This window comes from Hyaena hyaena, unplaced genomic scaffold, assembly GCF_003009895.1.
Source record: "Hyaena hyaena isolate Hyena2069 unplaced genomic scaffold, ASM300989v1 scaffold_9, whole genome shotgun sequence".
In the NCBI taxonomy this organism is placed as follows: Eukaryota; Metazoa; Chordata; class Mammalia; order Carnivora; family Hyaenidae; genus Hyaena; species Hyaena hyaena.
The window spans coordinates 6,402,109-6,425,196 of record NW_024080641.1 but is presented as its reverse complement, the minus strand read 5'-3'; the positions used below and the strand labels follow the sequence as shown (position 1 = coordinate 6,425,196).

Sequence of the window (23,088 nt, the reverse complement as noted above, 5' to 3'; positions counted from 1 at the left end):
TTCATCCTTAAGCCCTACCTTCCTCTCTCCTGGCGACCCCCCAGTGCCCCTTGGGAGCACATTTGCTCAGACTTTGGTCGCCCCCTCGCATCCTGGTCCACCTCCGGAACCCCTGCCCTGGTGGTGGAGGTGGGGGTACCTCCGGCGCCAGCTGTGTCCCCAGGACAGCTGCAGCCTGGGGATGGAGTGGGGGGGGGGATGCTTCTAAATGCATTCTCTTTGGTCACTTCCTCCCCAGCTGGGATTGGGGCTATCTGGAAGGCTAAGATCCCATCCCCGGAGGGAGCGGAGGGCACAGCCGCCTCCCCATTTCCGATGCTGGGAAATGCTTCCCACCCATTCCACCCCACCCCTGGACAGCTGCCCCCGTTCAGGCTCAGGGCTGTGGGGTGGGGGGGGGGTGGGGGCGCAGGGTAAGGCCAGGGTGGGAAATGTTGTGGTCTTGATCATCCTCTGAGGTCCTGCCCCTGCCCCCCTGCAGTGAAGATTCTGCCCCCTCCCGAAAGGTCCATGCCTTTCAAAAGTTTTTGACACCCTCCAGAAGGCCCCCCTTCTCCCCTCTTACAAGCTCCCAAAAGAAACTCTGGATTCCGCAGTGGGCAGTAGAGGAGGAGGGGCGGCAGGTCGCGAGCGCGGAGGAGTTAAGTCATCCGCAGACTAGGGGCCTCGGAAAAGGGTCATGACCCCTGGGACCCCATCCCACCCCCACCCGCTCCTTCCTTCCTCCCCTGTCGCGCGGCCCCTTTAAGCCCAGAGCCGGCTGGTCCTCAGTGGCTGCGCGCCGGCGAGAGAGTGTGTGTCTGTATCTGTGTGTGTGTGTGTGTGTGTTTTTGTGTGTGTGTGTGCGCGCGCGTGTGTGTGTGTGTGTGTGTGTGTGTGTGAGTGCGCGGGGAGGGGGCGGGCGCAGTGTCTCCATGGCGACGCGGCGGTGACGTCGCCGGCCGGGGGGCGTGGGCGTCCCGGCCCCGGAGTGCGATATTAACCCGGGAGGCGGCGGCGGGGAGGGGAGAGGCTCTGAGAGGCGAGGCCGGGTGAAGCGCCGAGGGCGGCCCGACGGGCGCGGGACGGGACGGGGCAGCGCGGGCGCCGGGAGCTGCGGCCCGGAGTCGGGGCGCCTAGCCCCGGGCCCCCCAGCATGAAGACCCCGGCGGACACAGGTGGGGGCGGGGGCAGCACGTGTGGGGGAGACTTGTTGCCCGGGGAAACCAGGCGGAGAAACTTTGGGGGGGCTGAAGGGTTCCCGGGCAGCCGGAGTGATCCCCAGTTCTGGGGGACCCCCAAGCACTCGAGACCTGTTGCTTCTTGTGGCGCGAGCGAGGGGTGCTGCATGGGACCCCCCAATTCCTGGGTACGGGCGGAGTGGTGTGGGTGCTGCGAGTCCCGGTCCTCTCCCTGCTGGACTCCGAAAGCTGGGTTCTCCCCCACTCCTGGGATCACGGGGGTGGCGGGGTCCCTCCCCGTCGCTCTGTCACGTTGCACTCTGGGGGCCGGGACGTGTGCGGGGCGTGGGGGGGGCTGTCCACGGGGCCCGCTATTCCCGGTTCTGCGCTGCGCGGTCCGGCCCATGACCTTCACCGCGGCGCGTGCCCCGCACCGGCTTATAGGGGGATATGGGATGGCTTCTAGGAGGAGGGCGTGATTCGGGAGCCCAGGACTCGGGGTCCGGGCTGCGCCGCCCCTCCCCCGCCCGTCTCCGCCGGCTCCTCGCTCCCCCGCCCGCGCCGAGTCGCAAAGTTCCAAAGCGCAGCCCGAACGTTCGAAAAAGGAACTTTTTGTTTCCGACCTTAGAACGCGCGGCTTTAAGGTGGCTCCGGGGAGACCTGGGTACCCTCCTCCCGCGCGGCCGGGGCCCCGGGGTGGAGGAGGGTGGGGAAGGTCGGGGGGACGCGGAGGCTCCCCCTCCGCCCCCCCCATCCAGCTCTTCTCTTTCAACCGGCCGTCTTTTCCCTCCGCCCCCCTCTTCCCCGCCAACTTGCTCCTCCTTAAGGGGCCAAGGTTCCCCTCCCCCCCTCTGTCGGCGGGCGGGGGGCAGCGGGATTAACCCCCCTCCCACTCGGACTTTCCCCCCTCCCCTCCCCCGCCGCCCCCGGGCTCGCGCGGGCTGGACTTTGCGCCCGAGCGCGCTGGGGGGAGGGGTCCCAGCCGCCCCCTGCCCGTCTACCCCGTCGGAATCCGGCCCGGGGCGGGGACGGGGGAGGGGGAAGGGGGCCGGGCGCCGCTGTTCAAACTTGTTTCCTTCCCCCGGCGGCGGCCGCGGCTAGGGCTCCTGTGTGCGGGTGTGTGCCCCGACCGGCCCACCCACCCCGCCCCCCCGCTCGGCGGGTGGGGGCGGCTCTTAAAGGGCTCCGAGCCGGGCTCCGGCGCCTGGGGATTGGGGCCGAGGAGGGGGGCAGGGGGGTGGGGCAGGGGTGCGTAGTGCTGTAGGGTCAGTCACGTGCGTCCCACATACTCTCTGGCTCCCACAGGCTCCAGGGCTGCTGGGCCTTGGGGGCAGCAGGAGCCTCTCCTCGCCCGAGGAGGGGGCCTAGGCGCCCAGACAACCCCGCCTCGTCTTCCCTCCCTGCTACGGGCCTTTGCCTGGTGGGACCGGCTGGGCCGCTCCCCTAGCCCTGTCTTGAGGCCGAGCCGCGTGTGGGTTCTCCGACTGGGGGAAGGGGCGGGGGCCTGGAATGGCCTCCCGATCGGTCCATCGGTGCGTCCGTCTGCACGCCCCTCCATCCGATCCTCCATCCCGGCCCCTCTCCTCTTTGCCGCGGCTGTTTCCCACTTCCTGTTTTCTTCCCGGCTCTGGCGCCACCGAGGGCTGCCTGGAGTGGGGGAGGTGGTAGGGCCCCCCAGGAGGTCGGCGTGGTCTTCCTCTACCACCACCCCTCCCTTCCGACCCCCATAGTCTCTTGAAATAAAGTTTGGCCCGTCATGCGAATTTGGGGGGTGCCCAGGACTTCTGCCCTCCCCCCCACCCCTCAGGTTTCCAGTCTGTCTGGGAGAATCCCTACCCCGCCTCTGTGGGACCCAGGTGTGCCTTCTGGGACCCTGCCATCCCAGCCCTTCCTGTCTGTCTGCTGCCACCTCTCCACCCTGTCTCAAAGTGTCCTGAGCCCCTCTCTCAGTGTCAGCTGCTTGCTCCTTTTATCACTGTCCCTCCATGCTCCAGAGGTCCTCTCCCCCAAGCTTTCTTGGTGCAGGCCAGGAGGTTCCCAGTTTAAGCACGTGGACCCATACACAACACACTCACACATGCTCCCCTTGCCCGTGCCTGGCTCCTGGCTCCAAGGCCGGGGGAACAGAGCCCCATTGAGACACCCTGACGTCACCCCCGCTCTTTTTCTCCCCCCAAAGCCAGGAACAGGCCCTCATGTATGCCATGTCCGATGAGGAAAGCCTGGTAGGGGTGGTCCCAGGAGTGGGGAGGGTCCCTGCCTGGAGTGGGATCCAGGGTCCTAGCCCCTGGAGGGGGCTTGGTCAGGGAAGGGGGGGTTAACGAGGTGGCCTGGGACAGCCCCCGGAATGCAGCTTGAGGCCTTTCCAGAGCCCCCCACCTCCCTTCCGAGTTCCCTTTGTGTTGCATGTAGTCTCTCTCACTCCTCTTCTGCAAAGTTTATTTTTAGCCTCCTGCTCCCCCGCTCCCAGGACTGTCGCTGCACACACGTTGCCTGGTTACCGGGACAAGGAGGCTGGGGCGGGTGGGCTGGAAAGGGTGGCTTTAATTTTGGGGGGAGGGTGAAAGTCAGGATACCCCCCCCAACTCCAGATGAATGTCTTGGGGGGCTTTGCCCCCCCCTCCTGGGTTTGAGAACCAGATTGAAGCTTAGGTGGGAGAAGCACGGAGCTTGGTGCCCTGAATGGGGGGGGATAGGAGCTTTTTGGAGGGAGTAGAGGGTACATGGAGCTAGTGATTTGGTCACTTGGTTTCTCAATGGCCTGTGGCCCCAGAAGATGACCCTGGGACCTGGATTCTCCATCAGGGAGAGGATAATGGGGTGAACACCTGGATTCCTAAGAGAGGAATGGGGCTATGGATGCTGTGGTCTAAGGAAGGCATTGTCAGGGGCTGTTACTTCTGAATGGAGCAGGGGCTGCTGGTATAGGACTCTGGGTCTGTGACCAGCTGGAGGTCGGATCCTTGCAGCCCTGAGGGGCTGGTTTGAGGCTGGGATTTCTGAATGGGGTAGGGACTACTAGGCGAATGCTGGCCATCCCATTCTACCCAAGGCCAGGGCTCAGGAAGCTGGGTCACTGTGGGGGACAGAATCAGCTCTGGATTTAGAAGGGGTGGTCCCTGTGGGAGTAGGAACTGCTGAACCCCCGTGTCTCCGAGGGGAAGCATCCCCTGTTGGATTCCAGACTGCGGTGGTGGTTTTGAGGGAGGCTCAGCATTGCCCTGGTTGGTACCTGCTTGAGCTGGGGCTTGAGCCAGGGCCAGGGGCCAGAGGCTGACCAGTGCAGCCTGACTTGGGACCCCGCCCATTTTAAACTGTCCACCTTGGCCTTCTCTGTTGGCACCAGGGCCCCTGCCCTGCCTCCCCCTCCTTCTCTTCTTCCCCTTCCCTCCTCCCACCCCTCCATTACCGGCTGACTAGTGCTGAATTATTGATGGCCCCTGATTACCCGGGGGTTTGGGAAATGACAACAACCGCAGCCCCCCCATCGCCCCCCCCAGGCTGCCCACCCCCTCCAGGGACCAGCCAGCCCACCACCAACCTCTACCCAAGGTTAATGCTGGGGGCGGGTAGGCAGGTGGGCAGGGGAGAAGCTGAGGATGAGAAGGCGGAAGGGGGAACGGGCTGTAGCATTGCTTGTTCAATCTGCAGGCCTGGGCTGGGGCCTTCCAGCCAGGTTGGGTCCATGTGCCTGGGTCTGGGGAGGGCAGTGCAGCCCAGAGGGTCTAGGGCTCGTTGGTGGGGGGGCTCTCTCAGACAGTCTGGGTTTCACTCTCCAGGGAAGACAGAAGCCTCTGTGTGTGCAAGCGCTGACCTCATCGTCAACCAGCCACCCCACCCCACCCCTCCTGGTCCTTTTAAGAAAAAAAAAAAAAAAAAAAAAAAATCATCGGGTCCTGGGGTGGGAGTAGGGCTCTGGTACGTTTTGGGAGGGAGGCAGTGTTATGTTCCCAGGAGGAGACTGGAACTGTGGGGTTGGGGGAGGGGTATAACCGGCCCTGATTGGGTGTGGGGGGGTTGTGGGGGGGGTCGCCCCAACCCGCTGGCCACGTGTGCCCCTTCCTGCCCCTCCCCCACTGGCAGCCCTGCCCGCCGGCCTGGCTTGGTGCCTGGCCCCCTGGCACTGGCCCCGGGACCCGCCGCCGACGGTTTCCTGTTTCTCCCGGTGTCGCTGGAGCAGGCTCCAGCTTCCCTTCCCCCCGGCTCGCGTCTAGCCCCCTTACACACAGACACACACTGTCTCTCTCTAACCCAGGTCCTGACTTGGCGGAGGGGAGACGGATTTCCCCATGCTGAGGGTGGGGTAGGAGGGTGGACCCTGGGAGGGGACCTGGAGCCCTGGACTTGGCGTCCTGACCCGGGGCCACTCCCCTGCCTCCTGTCCCCAGGGTTTGCCTTCCCAGATTGGGCCTACAAGCCGGAGTCGTCCCCTGGCTCGAGGCAGATCCAGCTGTGGCACTTTATCCTGGAGCTGCTGCGGAAGGAGGAATATCAGGGTGTCATCGCCTGGCAGGGGGACTACGGGGAATTCGTCATCAAGGACCCCGATGAAGTGGCTCGGCTCTGGGGCGTCCGCAAGTGCAAGCCCCAGATGAATTATGACAAGCTGAGCCGGGCCCTGCGGTGAGGAGGGCAGAGGGCCCTGAGCAGTTATGGACAGCACCCCACCCCCCACCCCCTGCTGGTTTGGGGAGCCCGTAACCCATGGGAATAGGCTTCATGTTTGATCCTTTGCCAAATCATAGCTGTGTGACCTTGGGCAAGTCTTAATCCTTCTCTGAGGCCATCTGTCATGTAGAGGTGTTCTGAGGCGAGCATACATACAGTCCTGGGTGGCGTCTGGTTTGGCCCCAAGCCTGAGGGGAGAGCTAGTTTCATTCTTCTGGGCACTTGATTTTTCTTGTGCGGCCCAGGTTTCTTGGTCCCTCTTTGTGAGCAGCATGTGTCGCATGTCAAGGAATGGGGTGTAGACGCTGGTCCCGTTGACTGATCGTGTGATGGGTTTCTCCATCCACAGCTATTATTACAACAAACGTATTCTGCACAAGACCAAGGGGAAAAGGTTCACCTACAAGTTCAACTTCAACAAACTGGTGCTGGTTAATTACCCTTTCATTGATGTGGGGCTGGCTGGTGAGTAATGGGCTGGTGGGCGTGAGTTCAGAAGCAGCAGAGGGTCTGTGTGTATGTCCAGGCTGGGCCAAGGGCCTTGACACCACGTCTCCGCTCTCCTGCCAGGGGGTGCGGTGCCCCAGAGCGCCCCGCCAGTGCCGTCGGGTGGCAGCCACTTCCGCTTCCCTCCCTCAACACCCTCCGAGGTGCTGTCTCCCACTGAGGACCCCCGCTCACCACCGGCCTGCTCTTCATCCTCATCCTCCCTCTTCTCGGCTGTGGTGGCCCGGCGCCTGGGTCGAGGCTCGGTCAGTGACTGTAGCGATGGCACGTCAGAGCTGGAAGAGCCACTGGGAGAGGACCCCCGGGCCCGACCGCCAGGCCCTCCGGAGCTGGGTGCCTTCCGCGGGCCCCCACTGGCACGTCTGCCCCATGACCCTGGCGTCTTCCGTGTCTACCCCCGGCCCCGGGGTGGCCCTGAGCCCCTGAGCCCTTTCCCTGTGTCGCCTCTGGCCGGGCCTGGCTCCCTACTGCCCCCTCAGCTCTCCCCGGCTCTGCCCATGACGCCCACTCACCTGGCCTACACTCCCTCACCCACGCTGAGCCCTATGTACCCCAGTGGCGGTGGGGGCCCCAGTGGCTCAGGGGGAGGCTCCCACTTCTCCTTTAGCCCTGAGGACATGAAACGGTACCTGCAGGCCCACACCCAAAGCGTCTACAACTACCACCTCAGTCCCCGCGCCTTCCTGCACTACCCTGGGCTGGTGGTGCCCCAGCCCCAGCGCCCTGACAAGTGCCCGCTGCCGCCCATGGCACCGGAGACCCCACCGGTCCCCTCCTCGTCCTCGTCTTCCTCCTCTTCCTCCTCTTCCCCATTCAAGTTTAAGCTCCAGCCACCCCCGCTGGGACGCCGGCAGCGGGCGGCTGGGGAGAAGGCTGCAGCGGGTGCTGACAAGAGCGGCGGCATTGGCCTTGGCATTGGTGGTGGCAGCGGCTCAGGCGGGCTGGCGGAGGGGGCGGGGGCGCTGGCCCCGCCGCCGCCACCGCCACAGATCAAGGTGGAGCCCATCTCAGAAGGCGAGTCTGAGGAAGTGGAGGTGACTGACATCAGCGACGAGGACGAGGAAGACGGGGAGGTGTTCAAGACCCCTCGTGCCCCACCTGCGCCCCCCAAGCCTGAGCCCGGCGAGGCACCTGGGGCAGCGCAGTGCATGCCCCTCAAGCTGCGCTTTAAGCGGCGCTGGAGTGAAGACTGTCGCCTGGAGGGGGGTGGGGCCCCCCCTGGGGGCCTGGAGGATGAGGGTGAGGACAAGAAGGTGCGGGGAGAGGGGCCTGGGGAGTCCGGGGGGCCCCTCACCCCAAGGCGAGTGAGCTCCGACCTCCAGCACGCTACAGCCCAGCTCTCTCTGGAGCATCGAGATTCCTGAGGGCTGTGGGCAGGGGGCCCTGTTCCCCCCACCTCCCATGCTTCTTTTGCTGCCTTAACCCCCCCAAGCCCCGGAGGTGAGGACAGCTCTCTGGTGTCTTCCCTGCCTCCTCCCCTTTCCTGCCCCATGTTTTGTATAAAACTTAATTTCTTTTTTTTTTTTTTTTTTTTTTTTTTTTTTTTAATGGTGAGGGTGGGTGGGTGTCCAGGGCTAGGGGCTTTCCCCTATCTGTGGGTTTCTAAGCTCCTGGCAAAGTGGTGGGGGGGTTAGGGTGGGGGGAGTTGAGGGGGCCACCTCCATTCTGGGGAATTTATATTTGAACTGAGGCTCCAGCCTCAATGCCCAGGAACGTTTTTTATTACATTCGCTTAGGAAGTAAAAGCCTTGTCTCCCTCCCTGTTCTCTGCCCCCTGTCCCTGTCCCTCTTCACTCTTGTCCATCCTCAGTCCTGATCCTGCCTTCCCTGCCCCTCTAGGGGCCCTGAGTGCCTGGGTTTCTCATACCCCACAGGGTTGCAGCAGTAGAGGGAGGGACATTCTATGATGAACCAAAAATTCCATGTTGGGGGGGGTGGGGGGCAGAGGAGGGGGAGGGGTGCCGCCCATAGGCCACAAATCTCTACAAGTGCCTGCTATCCCTCTCCCACTCCCCCCCCCCCATTCCAGCACTGGTCCAACCCCTTCACCCCCAGCTGCTCCTAGGACTAGCCCGTAGGCAGGCGGGTGGGGGGGTGGGGAGGGGGTGCCCTGAAACCAAACTGGAAGCCCTCTCTGCCTCCTAGCTGGGGCCCCTGGGGTGGGGGTCTGTGGTCAAGCCTTATTCTGTATTGGGGACAGAGGGTGGGAGGGGAGGGAAGTTGGGGGGCTGCTGGAGAATGTATTCAAAACAATAAAACTTTGGACCTTTGGATGTGGCGATCTGTCCTGGGTGCTGGGTTACAACCACCGAAAGGTCACACGCAGCCTTTGTTTGATTCTGAAAGGCAGGAACTGAGACTGGCCCTCCAGTGTATCTATGGCCAGAAGGGCTAACCCTATCAGCATGGGTCAGATCCAGTCCTGGGACATGATCCGACCTCAGGGCCATATAACCCCCAGGGCCTGATGATCAATGTCTCGGGGCCTGCTCAGGCCCTCTGACAGCTCCCCTGTTCTGTGGGGACCCGCTTTTCCTTGGAAGCACTTTAGATTCCACCACTCTATTGTCCTTGCTCTTCTGATCACCTGAAACGCCTCTCCCTTCTGGTTCTGGGTATTCCTCTGCTGGTGTCCCCATGGTCTGGAGTGGGACTTTAGCAACAGGCTTGCAACAGTTCTTGAAACACAGACCTTGCAAGGTACCTCAGCGCTGTCAAGTCAAGGGACCGTCCTCTGCCAGCAAGTTGCAAAGAGACAGGCTTGATCCTGGCTGGTTGTTACCGACTGACTTGCTATGTACCAAGTACCTAATACCTAGTTAGCTGCAGTGCTTTATCTCTAACATCCAGCGAGGTGGGGGGCAAGCGGCTCTGTTAAATGACTTGCCCAAGGCCCTAACCCCTGCCAGGACTCTAAGTGAGGTCTGTTTCTGAAGCCTGGGTTCTTTCAACAACCCCTTTTCGTCCTCAGGCCAGGATGGTTGGATTTAGACAAAGGATCATAGGATCGGAAAGGTGAGCTCATAAAGCTAGAAGTTCAGGTTGGAGAGCTTGATTCAGGGATGAAAGAACCCGGAGGAGTCGTCTGAGCTGTAAGGGGCCTCAGAGACTGCCCAACCCCTTCAGTGCAGGTGAGGTGCCTGAGGCCCAGAGAGAGGAAGGAGTTTCCCCAAGGCCACACAGCTAAGAAATGAGGTGGGAATTGAGGGTTCGGGCTTGTTGGACTGGCTTCGCGGAGAAACTCCACCCTGTGCAACTCTGAGGGGGAAGGAACTGGCAACTCCTATCTACTCAGGCTTCACCCTCATTTCCTGCCAGCCCGGGGTGGGTGGTCCCAGATGATGTCGATTGGCAGTGCAGAGAAAATCCAGGGCTAGGGTACTGGCAGGAAACCGAAGCTCCCTTGGCAGCCTGTGGGCAACAGCTCCCTCTCCTGGGTGATGTAAGTCACTCCCTGGGGTGGGGGCCACTGGGCTATTTCTGGAAGTTGGGATGAGACATGTCTCCTGGCAACATAGATGCAACTGAGTTGCTGGTGGCGGTGGTGTGATGGAGAGAGGGGGAGAGGAGGGAAGACCCAGACGAAGAGTCTTAGCTCGGTTTCCGTCCCTTCAGAGCACCTCTAACCAGGTTCAATATGGATTAAGAAGGGCTTGGCTTTAGAACTGCTCTCTAGGTCAGACTTATTGCCCCCAATTCTGACCTGGCAGGATGTCACAGGTGGCGTCTAGTTTTGAAAACTCCAGCGGCTCCTCCGATCTTCAATGACTTACCCAAATCTAGAAATCTATTCAGTTTCTGCAGGACCGTACCCTTGATGTCTTCCACATCCCGGTAGAAAGCCCTCTGTAGATCTCACAACGCCTCAGAGCCTCTCTTCATGCCTGTAATCCCCGGACCCAGACCCACCCCTCAGGCTCTGGTGCTCCTTCCTGGTGCTTCTTAAACATCGCTCACCCCTTCGAGTCTCTCAGGCAGCAGTAGTTTCTTGGGTGTCCCACAGACCTTTTAAAGACACCCCCAAGTCTCCCGTGACTTCTCCACTGGTCCCGAGTAAGACCCTTCACTTCACAGACTCCCCTGTGTACCTCTGGACACCTACAGGCCCCTCACAGACACTGACAATCTGCCTTAGCACAACGCTCTCACCCCTGTAAACATCCTGTTAAAATGCCCTCAGACGGTCGCCCTCAGACTCCCACCGACCCCAATCCCCTCCTGGCTGTTGCCCACGCGCCGTCCACTGCGCGTGTCTCATGAATTCTGGCCGTTAAATAACCGCCGCCATCCCGCCCCGCTCCGCTGTCCTTTTGGGCCTTGTTGGTCCAGTGTAGGATTTCCCAGGCTTGGGGGTTGCTTGGTTCAGACTTTGCTTTTCATCTCCGAGCGGCCGTCAGAGGGCAGCAACCACCATTTGGCTGAAAAACTACGATTCCCAGAGACACCCGCTCTGGACTGTTCGTAATGCAGTCGCATTCATTGAAAAGGGAGCGGAAGTATGTCCGCGCTTTGCCTTCTGGTTAATGTAGTCCGAGAAGGCCTGAGCGATACTGTCTGTCCGCTCGGAACTGCAGTCAGATCCAGTGGATGAAACTTTCTTCAGCGTTCCAGAAAGGGCAGGACAGTTAGTATGGGCACAGGATCAGATTAAAGTGAAGTCCATTTCCCATTATTCTACGAGGCAGGGCTCTAGATTTCATTCTAGTTCCAAGTATTTTCGGGACACACACCCACACACACACGCTCACTCACACGAACTCCGTTTCCAAGCGTCCTTTGGGGATAGTGACTGTCCTTCCGGGAATTTATTAATCGATCAATAGGGCGACACAGTCCGTGCACAAAACTTAACAGTCGGCTTCCATGATTTGGGCCCTCCTGGATCCTGTAAACTTAGGAAGAGGGAGAACGCAAAATGCCAAAAGAAGGTTTACATCATTCTTTTTACACCTCTTTTAATGCTCGTCTCAGTCTCTTGGTGCAACCCACGTTGGTAGAAAAAGCTAGATTGTATCTGAAGGCTATTGTTCTGAGAGACCACCAGAAACTTTGTTTCCAAAGTCGTTTGCGGGGGATTTTTCCTTCCTGATTTGTAGAAACTTGTAATTTGGAATGTTTGGGGTCCCATTTTCCCGCAGCCCCTGATAGACTCCGGCACTTTCTTGGACCTGGGGGAAGGGAAGGAGGCGTTGAACACTCCAGTCTCCTCGGGGGAATTGATGTCTTTCACCTTCGGCTCGCGCTTTCCCAAAAGTACCGGTTGGACTCCAATTCCCAGCAAGCCTCTGCAGTCTCGTCTCACAAAGGGTCAGGATCCGTACTGGACTATTCCCCAGCATGCTTCGGATTCCTGGTAGATCCCTCCCCCTCAGTCAAACGGGGAGGCTGCCCTGAACTTCATTTCCCAGAAGACGCAAAGTTTCACTGTAGCAACTACTCTGAAGCCTTAGTGTTGACTACATTTCCCGGCAGGGACTGCGGCATAGCGTAAGGGATGCAGAGGAACGCCGTACCTATTTTATTTCCTTGCCTACCTCCGTAATTGCAGTGTCCACTTTGGGGCTTAGGGAGCATCTTAGGACTCCATTTCCCGGCGTGCTTTGAAAGTAGCGTTACACCTGCAATGCGGTGAGGGCGTGGCGACGACTCCATTTCCCGGCTTGCCTCACGGTCCGATATCTGCGGATGTACAGGCGCCGACTCAATTTCCCACACTGCACCTGGCACGGATCGGCATACACGGCCAATAGACTAAATGAGCGTCTGGACTCCGTTTCCCGGCGTGCATCGGGCCTACAAAGCTCTCTGAAAGGGGCTGCGACTACATTTTTGAAGCACATCTAGGGTTCGCAGTTGGTGCTGTGGAGTGAGTGTGCAACTCTGACTCCGCTTCCCAAAGTGCTTCAGAGCCCGCAGTCGACACAGTCGGCTGACTTACTGCACAGGACTCTTTCCTGACGTGCCGCGCGACCCGTCACCCCCCGTGGTGGACTCTCAGGCCTTTGCAGACTCCATTTCCCGGAGTGCCGCGCGGTTCTCTGTGCGGCCGAGGGCGGCGACGGCGGCGCGTAGGGCAGGCGGACTGCATCTCCCGACGTGCCCCGCGGCGGGCGCTGGGCCGGAGCCGGAGCCCGAGCGGCGCGGCCTGGAAGAGGCCAGAGCCCGGGGGAGGCGGCGGCGGCGGCGGCGGCGGGGGCAGCCCGGGCAGCCCGAGCCCCGCGGCCTGGGCCTGCGCTCGGCGCCATGAGCGGCGGCGGGCCTTCAGGAGGCGGCCCTGGGGGCTCGGGCCGGGCGCGGACCAGCTCGTTCGCGGAGCCAGGCGGCGGAGGCGGTGGTGGCGGCGGCGGCCCCGGGGGCTCGGCCTCCGGCCCGGGCGGCAGCGGCGGTGGGAAGGCGTCAGTCGGAGCCATGGGTGGGGGCGTGGGGGCCTCGAGCTCCGGGGGTGGCCCCAGCGGCAGCGGCGGAGGCGGCAGCGGCGGCCCCGGTGCGGGCACTAGCTTCCCGCCGCCCGGAGTGAAGCTGGGCCGTGAGTATTAGCGGCGTCCGTGGGGGGTGGAGATCAAGGTTCCTGAAGCCCTTCAAACGTCGATCAGGTTCTTCCATATGCCCAGATAGGAGTTCTAGCTCACTGTGTTTCCCAAAGATGGGATTTGAGCTCTCCCCCTCCCAGAGAAAGGGATTTGAGGGGTTACCATCAATTGGAGTTTAGGACTGGAAATTAGGATTAGATTCGTGGTCCTCAAGGAAACAGGGGTCGCAGGTTCTTGTCCTTCCAGTACCGAGATCTTGGGGCCCTGAGCCTTAAAAACAGGAATCTGATGTTGCCATCCATTAGACAAGACTCAAGAGTCATCCTCACTTGTAAATGGGGGCTAAGGGGGTATTGTTCCTAAAAATCACTATCACCCTAAAAGGGGATCTGAATTTGCTCCTCTTTAGACGATGGAGGTTTGGAGTGAATATCACATTGAAACGGATTTGAGGTTACTGTGTCCCCAAAGGATAGGGCCAGGGCTCCTCAAACTGGTACCCAGGCAGTCTTTCCTTTTAAAACGCATGACCTGTTACCATCATCTATCCATAGCACATAGAACTGTATCCCCAGTGGTGGAAATTAATGGTTGCTGCTTCTTAGAAATAAGGACAGACTGGGAATCGGTATACCCTGCCAACCAAGTCCATAGGCACTGTTCTTCAAAAAACTTGGCGTGGGGCGCCTGGTTGGTTCAGTTTGTAGAATATGCGACTCTTATTCTTGGTGTCACGAGTTCGAGCCCCACGTTGGGCATAGAATTTACTCAAAAACAAAACAGAACAAAAAAACTTGCTGGGTGGGTCTCCATCCACAAAAATGGAACATTGTCAGGGAGGGGTCACAGTTCCCCATTGAATATGGCTCTGAGGTTCTACCCTTATCGTTGTTCTAAGATGTGGTGTCATTAGCTCTGGAAGAATAGCCACATCGGTCATCTTCCTCCAAAAGAAGGCATCACTGCCCCTCAAAACAGATTTGGTTCATCAGTGACCCCTTTTCTTTGGGAAACTGATGAAAGATTCCTCAAAGAAAAGGGGTCACTGTTCCCTAAGAATGCCAAAAAATTTTGCTGCTGTTCAGAGAATGAGATTGGAAATTAACAGCTTTCCTTCAAACGACTGAGGCTGGGATGGCCCCTTGTTAATGGAGTTCAGGTATAGCATTCTCACAACTTAATACTTGTCCATTGGGGACCACCCGAAGACAGGAAGGGGTCTGGGGCTCTGGGCCACACAGATGAGGAGGCCAGGTCAGCACCTTTTCTAACTCCAAAATATTTGGGGAAGGGCTTATTGTCCCCCAAAAGTGAGAGTCATGACCTTTTCAACCATACCTGGAGGAGTCCTTTCTGCCACTAAAAACCAGTGGTTGTTATCCGTTCTGTAGCAAGGAGGACTTAGTGGTTACTATCCCCCAAGCTGTGACAAAGGCTAGTGCTTTCCTAAAGTAGAAGTACCTCAGGGTAACTCCTCTGGTAAGTGCGAGAGATTAGGTCAGGCTTTTCCCATTGAGGAGGGGGGCCAGCAGGCAGTAAGCTGGATAGAGTCATCAACCAGGAGTGTGAGGATCCCCTCAAGTTAAGCAGGACCCAGTGATTTGCTGCTCACTAGAGGTAGACATTCTGGGTAATCCATCCTGGAACAGCAGGAAGTTTAAGTGCCAGTGTCTTCCCACCCAGGGAAGAAACAGGATTTAGGGTTCCCTGAAGGGAAGAGGAGAAAGGGCACCCGGAGGCATCCAGCAGCCACCTTTGCTCAAAGACAGAGATGAGACAAAGAGGCCCCCAGTGAGCATCCTATAGAGATTCCCCCCCACCCACAGCCCTGTGGGGGCACGAGGGGGAAGGTCAGTGGATGTGTGTCCCCTTTGTTCCCCAGGTGACAGCGGGAAGGTGACCACAGTTGTAGCGACTCTAGGCCAAGGCCCAGAGCGCTCCCAGGAGGTGGCTTACACAGACATCAAAGTGATTGGCAATGGCTCATTTGGGGTCGTGTACCAGGCACGGCTGGCTGAGACCAGGGAACTGGTGGCCATCAAGAAGGTTCTCCAGGACAAGAGGTTCAAGGTAGCTCGGGGTGAATGGGGACAAGGCGGTGTGACCAGGCGTGATGGGTGAGAGGGCCCTAGTGTGGGTGCTGGATTTGGGTTTTCACAGGGGATCTGAACACGGGGCAGAAGAGAAAGGAGTGAATTGTGTGGAAGATGGGAGTGTGGGTTCCAGGAGACCCCAGAGCTGATGTTGGGCTTTGCTCTGGGTGAAGTGCTTTGTTAGCCAAATTGCTATTTATTTAATTGACGTGAAGATTCTCTGAGGGTAGATACAGGTGTCTTATTCTCATTTTGAGACCGAGAACCAGATAAGATAATTGAGTTGAGAGCAAGACTGCACTCTGGCTTGTCTGATTCTGAAGCCGTCTGCCTTACCCGCTAAGTTACACTTCTGCCCAGAGGAGAAAGGGAGCTAGTGGAGGTGATGAGTGTGTTTGTGAAGGTCGCGCTCTGACCCAGGTGCTTGGCGAGCGCAAGATGAAATCCAGCCTGTACTCTGCTCACCAAACCATGTGCCTCGGTCTGGGGAATCTGTCCTCCGCTGGAGACAGATGTGCCCTGTAACCTAGTGGAGGCCCAGGGAACAAAAAGGAGATGGAAGTCGAGGGGTAGTTGGTGTTGCAAGGACCGGCGTTTGGGAGCTCAGGCTAGCCTGCATATAAACGAACTGAGCCTAGGCTGGGAGCGAACCAGGTCAGGGACTGGGTCTTGGCAGTGAGGACCCTTGGACAGGAGGAGCTCCAGGGTGTGGGCCAGAATTTGATTAGTGTTGAGTCCCAGAAGTGCGAGGCATTGGAGGGCGGGAGTTCCGAGGCCAGATCTCAGGGGAACAGAGACTAGGGAAGAGACTGAGGCTGGATCACCTTTGGGCAGATGGAAGTCTGGAGTCTGGGACTTACGACCCAAGCCAGGATTCAAGGGCCCACATGCCTCTAGGGAAGGCAGTAGAGAGGATTGGGGACCAGGGTGAACTGGGTGGCCAGTACTTGTCTGTTGGCACTTGGGCCTTGTGTGGCCACATCGTCAGATTTTTCAAGATGAGCAGGGAAAGTGGATTCATGTGAAGACACCTGATTTTCAAATGTCAGCAACACGTTGGGAATCTTTGAACAGTGGGTTGAAGAAAGCTCATCTGTAGGTTGGGTTTAGCCCATAGGCCTTCAGCTTGGGTGTGAGGGGAATGGATTGGGGTGAGGAATGAGGGGCTGTGCCAGAGGGCCCCTGGACCTGTGATGCAAGGAGTAGCCGCCTGGCTCTGTTGGCAGGTGTGGAGGAATAGGGTGCCAGGGAGGGGAGGCGGGGAGCGTCAGCCATTGTCTCAGGCACTTTCCTTTCGCTCCCAAGAACCGAGAGCTGCAGATAATGCGTAAGCTGGACCACTGCAATATCGTGAGGCTGAGATACTTTTTCTACTCCAGTGGGGAGAAGGTGAGGCCTTGCCCACGCGGGGGAGCCCCGCACCTTGACTCCACCCGTGTTCCTGCCTGCCTTTCTCGTGACTGCCAGTCCTTCCCCCGTTATCCCCCACAAGCCTTCCCTCCCCCTCCCCGCTCTTTCCTCACAGTGCCTCACACCTCTCCTTTGCTCTCTGCAGAAAGACGAGCTTTATCTAAATCTGGTGCTGGAATACGTGCCCGAGACAGTGTACCGGGTGGCCCGCCATTTCACCAAGGCCAAGTTGACCATCCCTATCATCTATGTCAAGGTGGGCAGGCGAGCAGGCTGCTGGGACCCAGGCCTCCAAAGCCAGGGGCTCTGGATCCTCCTGCCATCTGTGGGGTCCTTCTTCCTCCTGACTTTATGTTGGTCTCTGGAGGCCATGTGTTCCCTGCCCTTGACTCCATAACCACCATAGGCAGAGCTTGCCAAATGCAGGGCAGGCCAACCTGACCAAATCAGGGAGGCAGGCCACCTGGGGTCTGGGGAGGCTGCAGGGTACCTCCTTGGGTCCATCCTGGGCACAAGTACTGTTGGTGGAGTTAGAATCGGGATGGGGACCGCGAATATGAAGGGAGAGATGCTGATGCCAGAGTCCTGGCTTGTAAAGCCTTGGCAGAGGGGGGTGGGAAGGAGGCAGGGTTGGAGGAAGGTTGGTGTTTACAGAACCCGGGAAGTATCTGTGCAGGCTCATTCCCCAGGGCCTGGTGCTGTGCCCCGGGTGTTACTATCTCTCAGGATGTGTTTGAATGAATGGGTGAATGAATGAATGAATGAATGAATGAATGAATGAATGAATGAGCGAGCCAGCCTAGGGGTGATGTGGAGAACGGAGGCTGGAGCAGCTTTCTGCATTTGGAGGAGGTGGAAGGGTTCGGGTTGGCTGACGGTTCCTCCTCCTGCTAGCTTTAAGACCGCTGGGCCCAGGTGAGCCACAGAGCTCCATCAGTGGTTGGCGCTGGGGGACCGCGCCTCCCAGGAGGGGAGTCCTCTGGTTTGGTGAATCCCTACTGTGGCTGCCTGTGTGCTGAACCCAACGCTGAGCAGTTCCAGTGGCCTTGCTGACTGAGACCCAGGCTGTGTTCCTGAAGAGCTCTTGGTTTAGTGGAGTAGACAGCTGTCGTTACAAAGAACTATAAATCTACTAGCAACTGCCATAGTAGAAGGATCAGAGGGAATTCTGGAAACAGGAGGTCCCCGGCCCTGCCTGCTTTAGGGGTGAGAAGGATCAGGGAAGGCTTCTGGGAGATCATCAGGTGCGGAGTGAGGAAGCAGCATCTCTGGCCAGGGGCAGTGGGAAAGGGGGGGGGGCCCAGGAAGCCGGCCCGAGCAGTTACGACGTGCTGGGCACCGGCCTAGGCCCTGGGGGACATGGCAGTGATGAACACACGAAGATCCCTGCTCTCTTGGCACTTACATTCTAGCCGGTGGGAGGGAGAGTGGCAGGAAAATCCAGCTGGAGGGAAGCGAGCTTGTGGGTGGTTTTGACTGGCAGATGAAGGCAGCTGAGTCCTTTCTATAGCCAGTGGTTTGGAGCTGAGCGGCCGGCTCCCACCGGGCCTTCCTCATGCGTGCGTGTGTACGTATCAGGCTCTTGCCAAAGCGGGTGACCGGCAGTATTCTCAAGTCTCAAGGTGCAGGGCAGCGTCAGCCCTGAGGGGCCTGTTGCAAATGCCCCATCCCGAACTTACTGAATCAGAACGGGGGGCGGGGGGGGGGGGCTGAGGTCCCTGTTTCGACAAGTGGGCCTGGTGCAGAGTACAGTTTGAGGACCCAGGGGCTGTGGAAGAGTTTCTGAGTCAATTGTAGAGGTGCTTGGAAGGGCTCTTGAGGCCAAGAGGGTGGAGCGCTGGCAAGTTCTGTGGGCAGCACTGGGCCACAGTTGTGCTGTCCCCTGCCTGTCCCAGGTGTACATGTACCAGCTCTTCCGGAGCTTGGCCTACATCCACTCCCAGGGTGTGTGTCACCGTGACATCAAGCCCCAGAACCTGCTGGTGGACCCCGACACTGCTGTCCTCAAGCTCTGCGATTTTGGCAGGTGGGTCTGACCTGGGGTGTGCTGGGGGTCAAAGGAGGTGAGGGGGGACCCCGACCCTGGCCTTCTGTTTACTCCCACCCATCTCTTCCCACAGCGCAAAGCAGTTGGTCCGGGGGGAGCCCAACGTCTCCTACATCTGCTCTCGCTACTACCGGGCCCCAGAGCTGATCTTCGGAGCCACTGATTACACCTCGTCCATTGGTCAGATTTCCGGGAGGGCGGGGGTGGGGAACGGCAGTCAGGGTGGTTTTTGAGTTCTTTCTGTGTGTTGTCTGCCAGGCCCGGTGATAAAAGCTTAACATGTGTTCTTTCATCCAGTCCTCACCAACTTTGGAGGGCGATGCTGTCGTATGCTTGTTTCATAGATGAGCAGTCTGAGGCTGAGAGCGGTGAGGCCGCCTGCCTGCATTCGCACTGCTGGGGTTGGGAAGGGCTGGGCTTTGAAAGCTGACCTGACTCCAGAGTCCATGCCTGCTCTGGAGCCTCCCAGTCAGCCCTCTCTTCGCGCCCTGGGGGGGTGGGGTCGGGAGGGGCCGACGGTGACCTTGGGGGGAATAGAGGCTCTCCACTAGGAGGGTGTGACTTGCTCACAGGGCCTCTGTGCCCTTCCCCGTTGGTGGGGATGGCAGTGCTACCCTCCAGGCCCGAGGAGAGGGCATGAAAGGGTTTGGAGAGACCATTCATCAGCAGTGTGGAGGAACTGAAGGGTCCTTAGGTGTGAACTTGTGCTTTGGGGGTCAAGGTACAGACCAGGGAGGGGGACGAGACTACCAGGCTGCAGCTGCTTCTGTGGGCAGGACAGAGGCTAGGCCTGGGAATTAAAGCCCGAAGAACACAGATGCCTGTTCTAGGTATGTTGGGCTGTCTGAAGGCCGGAGGCAGAGCAGGGGCTTACTGGGGTCGCCCAGGGGAGAGAGGCACTTAAGGCTGGAAACACTTAGAGTGGAGAGTGCAGCAGTCGGTCAGGCCTGGAAGTTCCACATCAGGCTCCAGCGTTCCTGAACTGTGGGACCTCGAGCAGGGTGCTGCTTCCCAGGGCTGAGACAACGGGGGTCCTGGCACCCTTGGGATGACTGGGGTGGGGATAGAAGCGCTTGTGAGGGGATGGGTGGAGAAGCCCTGACCCTCCCCCATTCCCCTTCAGATGTGTGGTCAGCTGGCTGCGTACTGGCTGAGCTCCTCCTGGGCCAGCCCATCTTCCCCGGGGACAGTGGGGTAGACCAGCTGGTGGAGATCATCAAGGTGAGGGCACGGCAGGGCGGGCGGGGGTGGGGGGTGTTGGCTGACGGATGGGGGCTTTGGCTCAGACCTCTCCCTTTCTCCAGGTGCTGGGAACACCAACCCGGGAACAAATCCGAGAGATGAACCCCAACTACACGGAGTTCAAGTTTCCCCAGATTAAAGCTCACCCCTGGACAAAGGTGGAGAAGGGTTAGGGGCTCAGGCAGCATGGCTGAGGTCCCCTTTGGAGGCCAGCTGCTCTTGGGGACCTGGCTAGAGTCAGGGCTTGGGAGTGGGTTAGTAACTCCTCACATTTCCAATTTTATGGCATCTTCCATACTTGAGAAGGTGAGGATCGACAGTAAGTTCAAAAGCACCATTTTTATGGTGGGGAAACAGGCTCATAGCAGGGCCAGTCCCGCCATGGGACCTGGGTGAGCTGCTCACCCCAAAGGAGGTGACTGGCCCTCAGTGGCAGTGCCTCAGCTGGAAAGTGGGTTTGCGGGAGTTGGGCAGTCATGATTGCTGCAGGCCCCGTAGCGACGCGGTATGGGGTAACACAGTGCTAGGGCGTCTCACCCTGGTGACCTCTGTCCCCTCCCCCTAAGGTGTTCAAATCCCGAACGCCGCCAGAGGCCATCGCGCTCTGCTCTAGCCTGCTGGAGTACACGCCGTCCTCGAGGCTGTCCCCTCTGGAAGCCTGCGCCCACAGCTTCTTCGATGAACTGCGATGTCACGGAACCCAGCTTCCCAACAACCGCCCACTTCCCCCCCTCTTCAATTTCAGTCCTGGCGGTGAGGGCTTGGCTGGGATCTAGGGAACCAGAGGGGCAGGCAGAGACTGTGGAGGAGTGCGTGGTGTTAAAGACAGGAGTGGGACACTGAGGGGTGGGCTACAGGAAGGGCCTGGGGCTCAGGAGACGCCCCCAAGACAGGAGACCCGAACCCGCTTAACCCGTGCCCTGTGATCACCTGTGCTAGGTTCCCCCCGGCTTTTCATTTAAAGTATTCAGTGGCTACACCCTTGCTGAGAGCTGGGACCTTAACCTGGTGCCCCTTTCTCACCTCGACCCCGTCTCCCAGTGCCCTGCCTCCTGACTGGGCATGTCCATTCCTGTCTCTAGAACTCTCCATCCAACCATCTCTCAACGCCATTCTCATCCCTCCTCACTTGAGGTCCCCAGCGGGCACTGCCACCCTCACTCCATCCTCACAAGGTAAGTCAGGGGCCATCGGCGGCAGATGAAAGCCTTTCTCAGCCTGTTCCCACAGCCCCGGAGTTTCCTGCACGTGTGTGGAGCCTGTTGACATTTTGATCTTACACATCTTGATGGTCACCTTTGTAGGCTATTACCGTCTATATGTGTGTTTAAGTGCTAACCAGAAAGCCAAAGACAAATGTTTGGCGTGCACACACAAATAGTTAAATCTGTTGCCCACGTTTGAAAATTGAGGCCATCGCGTGTACAAATGCAGATTTCCCGTCTCTCCTGGGGAGGAAAGTGCGACTGGGCGGCGCGGTACTGTCAGCTGGGGCCAGGTTCCAGCTGCCCTTTTATGTGGGGCCTGGCCTTTTGGCATTTGAGCAGGAGACCCTGGGCCCAGAGTGGCAGCTGCCCGATTCTCACGTAGCATCCCCCACCGAGCCCCTGCTCCGGGAGGGACGAAGGTCTGCAGGGCAGGGGTTAACTGTCTGCTTCTTCCTCCCCCTCAGCTTTAAGTGAGGCTCAGACCGGCTCGGAATGGCAGTCGACCGACGCCACAGCTCCCCTCACTAACTCTTCCTGAGGGCCCCACCGACTACCCTTCCATCTGGGAGCCTCCAGTGGGGCTGGGAAGGGGGACCATAGCCCATCAAGCTCCTGACCTGGCTGGGCCCCTAGACTAGAGGGCAGAGGTAAATGAGTCCCTGTCCCTATCTCCAGTCCCTCCTCACCAGCCTCACCCTATGGTGGGCTTTTTAAGAGGATTTTAACTGGTTGTGGGGAGGGAAGAGAAGGAAGGACAGGGGGTTGGAGGCATGAGGACCTCCTGCCCCCTCGGCCCCCTCCCCTCCTCCCAGGCCTACACTCCTCCAACCCCCTTCCCCTCCTGTGTCCCTTGTAAATAGAACCAGACCAGCCCGTCTATTCCTCCTCCCTTCCCTGCTCCCCCTTCCCCCTCGGGTGTAAATAGATTGTTATAATTTTTTTCTTAAAGAAAACGTCGATTCACACCGTCCAACCTGGCCCGCCCCCCCTTCTACAGCTGTGTCGCCCCTCCTGTCCTCTGCCCCTAAGGTCTCCCCCCTCCTTTCCCTACCCTGGAGGGCTGGGGGCGGGGTGGGCGGGGGAGCTCCTGATGTCTTAGTTTCCACAGTAAGGTTTGCCTGTGTACAGACCTCCGTTCAATAAATTATTGGCATGAAAACCTGCTTCCTGTCTGGCTGCCTTGTTTCCACAGAGGTGAGGGTGGTGCCTGAGGGCTGTCCTGGGGGACGGGGCCCAGTGGACACACCATGTTGGGCTGTTGGAGGTCTGAGTCCCAAACCTGCCTCACAGGCCCAGCTTTCCTGTGCCTCAGCTCCCCTCTGCACATGTGACAAACGGAGTCTGGCTTATCCACTGCAGAGACCTGGGGGGGCGGGGGCCTGCCTCACAGACCCAGCACTGTCATCCCTAGGTGACAGTTGAGAAAACTGGGGGTCAGAGGTCAAGGCTACAGAGTGGAAGTGGCAGTCAAGAGACTGAACAAATGGCTCTGCATCTCACAGCCCAAGCTACATGCTGTTTCATAGGGACACTGGATGGGGAGGGGTCACTGAGTCCAAAACAGCCTGGATGTAGACCCTTAGTGGGCACAGACAGGGGCAGAGTAGGTGTCCTCAAGCCCTAACAGATGTCCAAGCTTTTGTGTTTTAAACAGGGCACATACCTGGCCCACACCTAGGGATGCTGGGAAACGACAAGCGTGGGAAGGTTGGCGCAGAGAACTTGGTTTCTCCCCTTCCTTTGAAAACATGCTGGGGCCAGATGGTGGGGCCACGGGCAGAGGGCAGGGGCAGCTCCAAGTGCAGCCAGCAGGGTGTGAGGGCAGGGGGCCTCGCAAGTGGAAGGAGGAGCAACTGATAACGTCCGTCACTGGACTTTGCTTGTGAAGAAAAAAACGAAGGTTTTTTTTTTTCTTGGTTACTGTTTTTTTAAGTAATCTCTAAGCCAAACGGGGGGGCTTGAACTTACGACCCTGAGATCAAGAGCTGCGTGCTCTACCAACTGAGCCAGACGGGTGCCCCAAAAGGGAAGGGGTTTTGAACATGTCCCAAAGAGTTCAGGGGCTGTTCCTGTGGTGTCTGGACTCTTCAGTCTGCTTGGGCCAGGCCCATGGGCACCTGTATACTGTCCAGAACAATCTCTGGCCTTTCCTCCTCAACACCCTCTGGATATCACCTTGTTTGTAGAATAAGTATATCCAGCAAGGAGACCACAGAAGGGAGA

General features: G+C 58.9%; 2 protein-coding genes across 2 annotated transcripts; both read left to right on the top strand.

Annotated features, from left to right (window-relative positions):
- Positions 1 to 1,010: 1,010 nt before the first annotated feature.
- ERF (ETS2 repressor factor) lies at positions 1,011 to 8,545 on the top strand. Its single transcript, XM_039247866.1, has 4 exons — positions 1,011 to 1,157; positions 5,549 to 5,783; positions 6,178 to 6,293; positions 6,399 to 8,545. Exons 1-4 carry the CDS (start codon positions 1,136 to 1,138, stop codon positions 7,697 to 7,699), a joined length of 1,674 nt encoding a protein of 557 aa, XP_039103797.1. The 5' UTR covers positions 1,011 to 1,135; the 3' UTR covers positions 7,700 to 8,545.
- A 3,920-nt stretch (positions 8,546 to 12,465) lies between these two features.
- Positions 12,466 to 22,028, top strand: GSK3A (glycogen synthase kinase 3 alpha). The gene is made up of 11 exons (XM_039245762.1): positions 12,466 to 12,861; positions 14,748 to 14,935; positions 16,264 to 16,347; positions 16,514 to 16,624; positions 18,264 to 18,394; positions 18,489 to 18,595; positions 19,539 to 19,636; positions 19,720 to 19,815; positions 20,224 to 20,410; positions 20,740 to 20,832; positions 21,330 to 22,028. The coding sequence occupies exons 1-11, from the start codon at positions 12,579 to 12,581 to the stop codon at positions 21,401 to 21,403; spliced, it is 1,452 nt and encodes a 483-aa protein (XP_039101693.1). The 5' UTR covers positions 12,466 to 12,578; the 3' UTR covers positions 21,404 to 22,028.
- Positions 22,029 to 23,088: the final 1,060 nt, after the last annotated feature.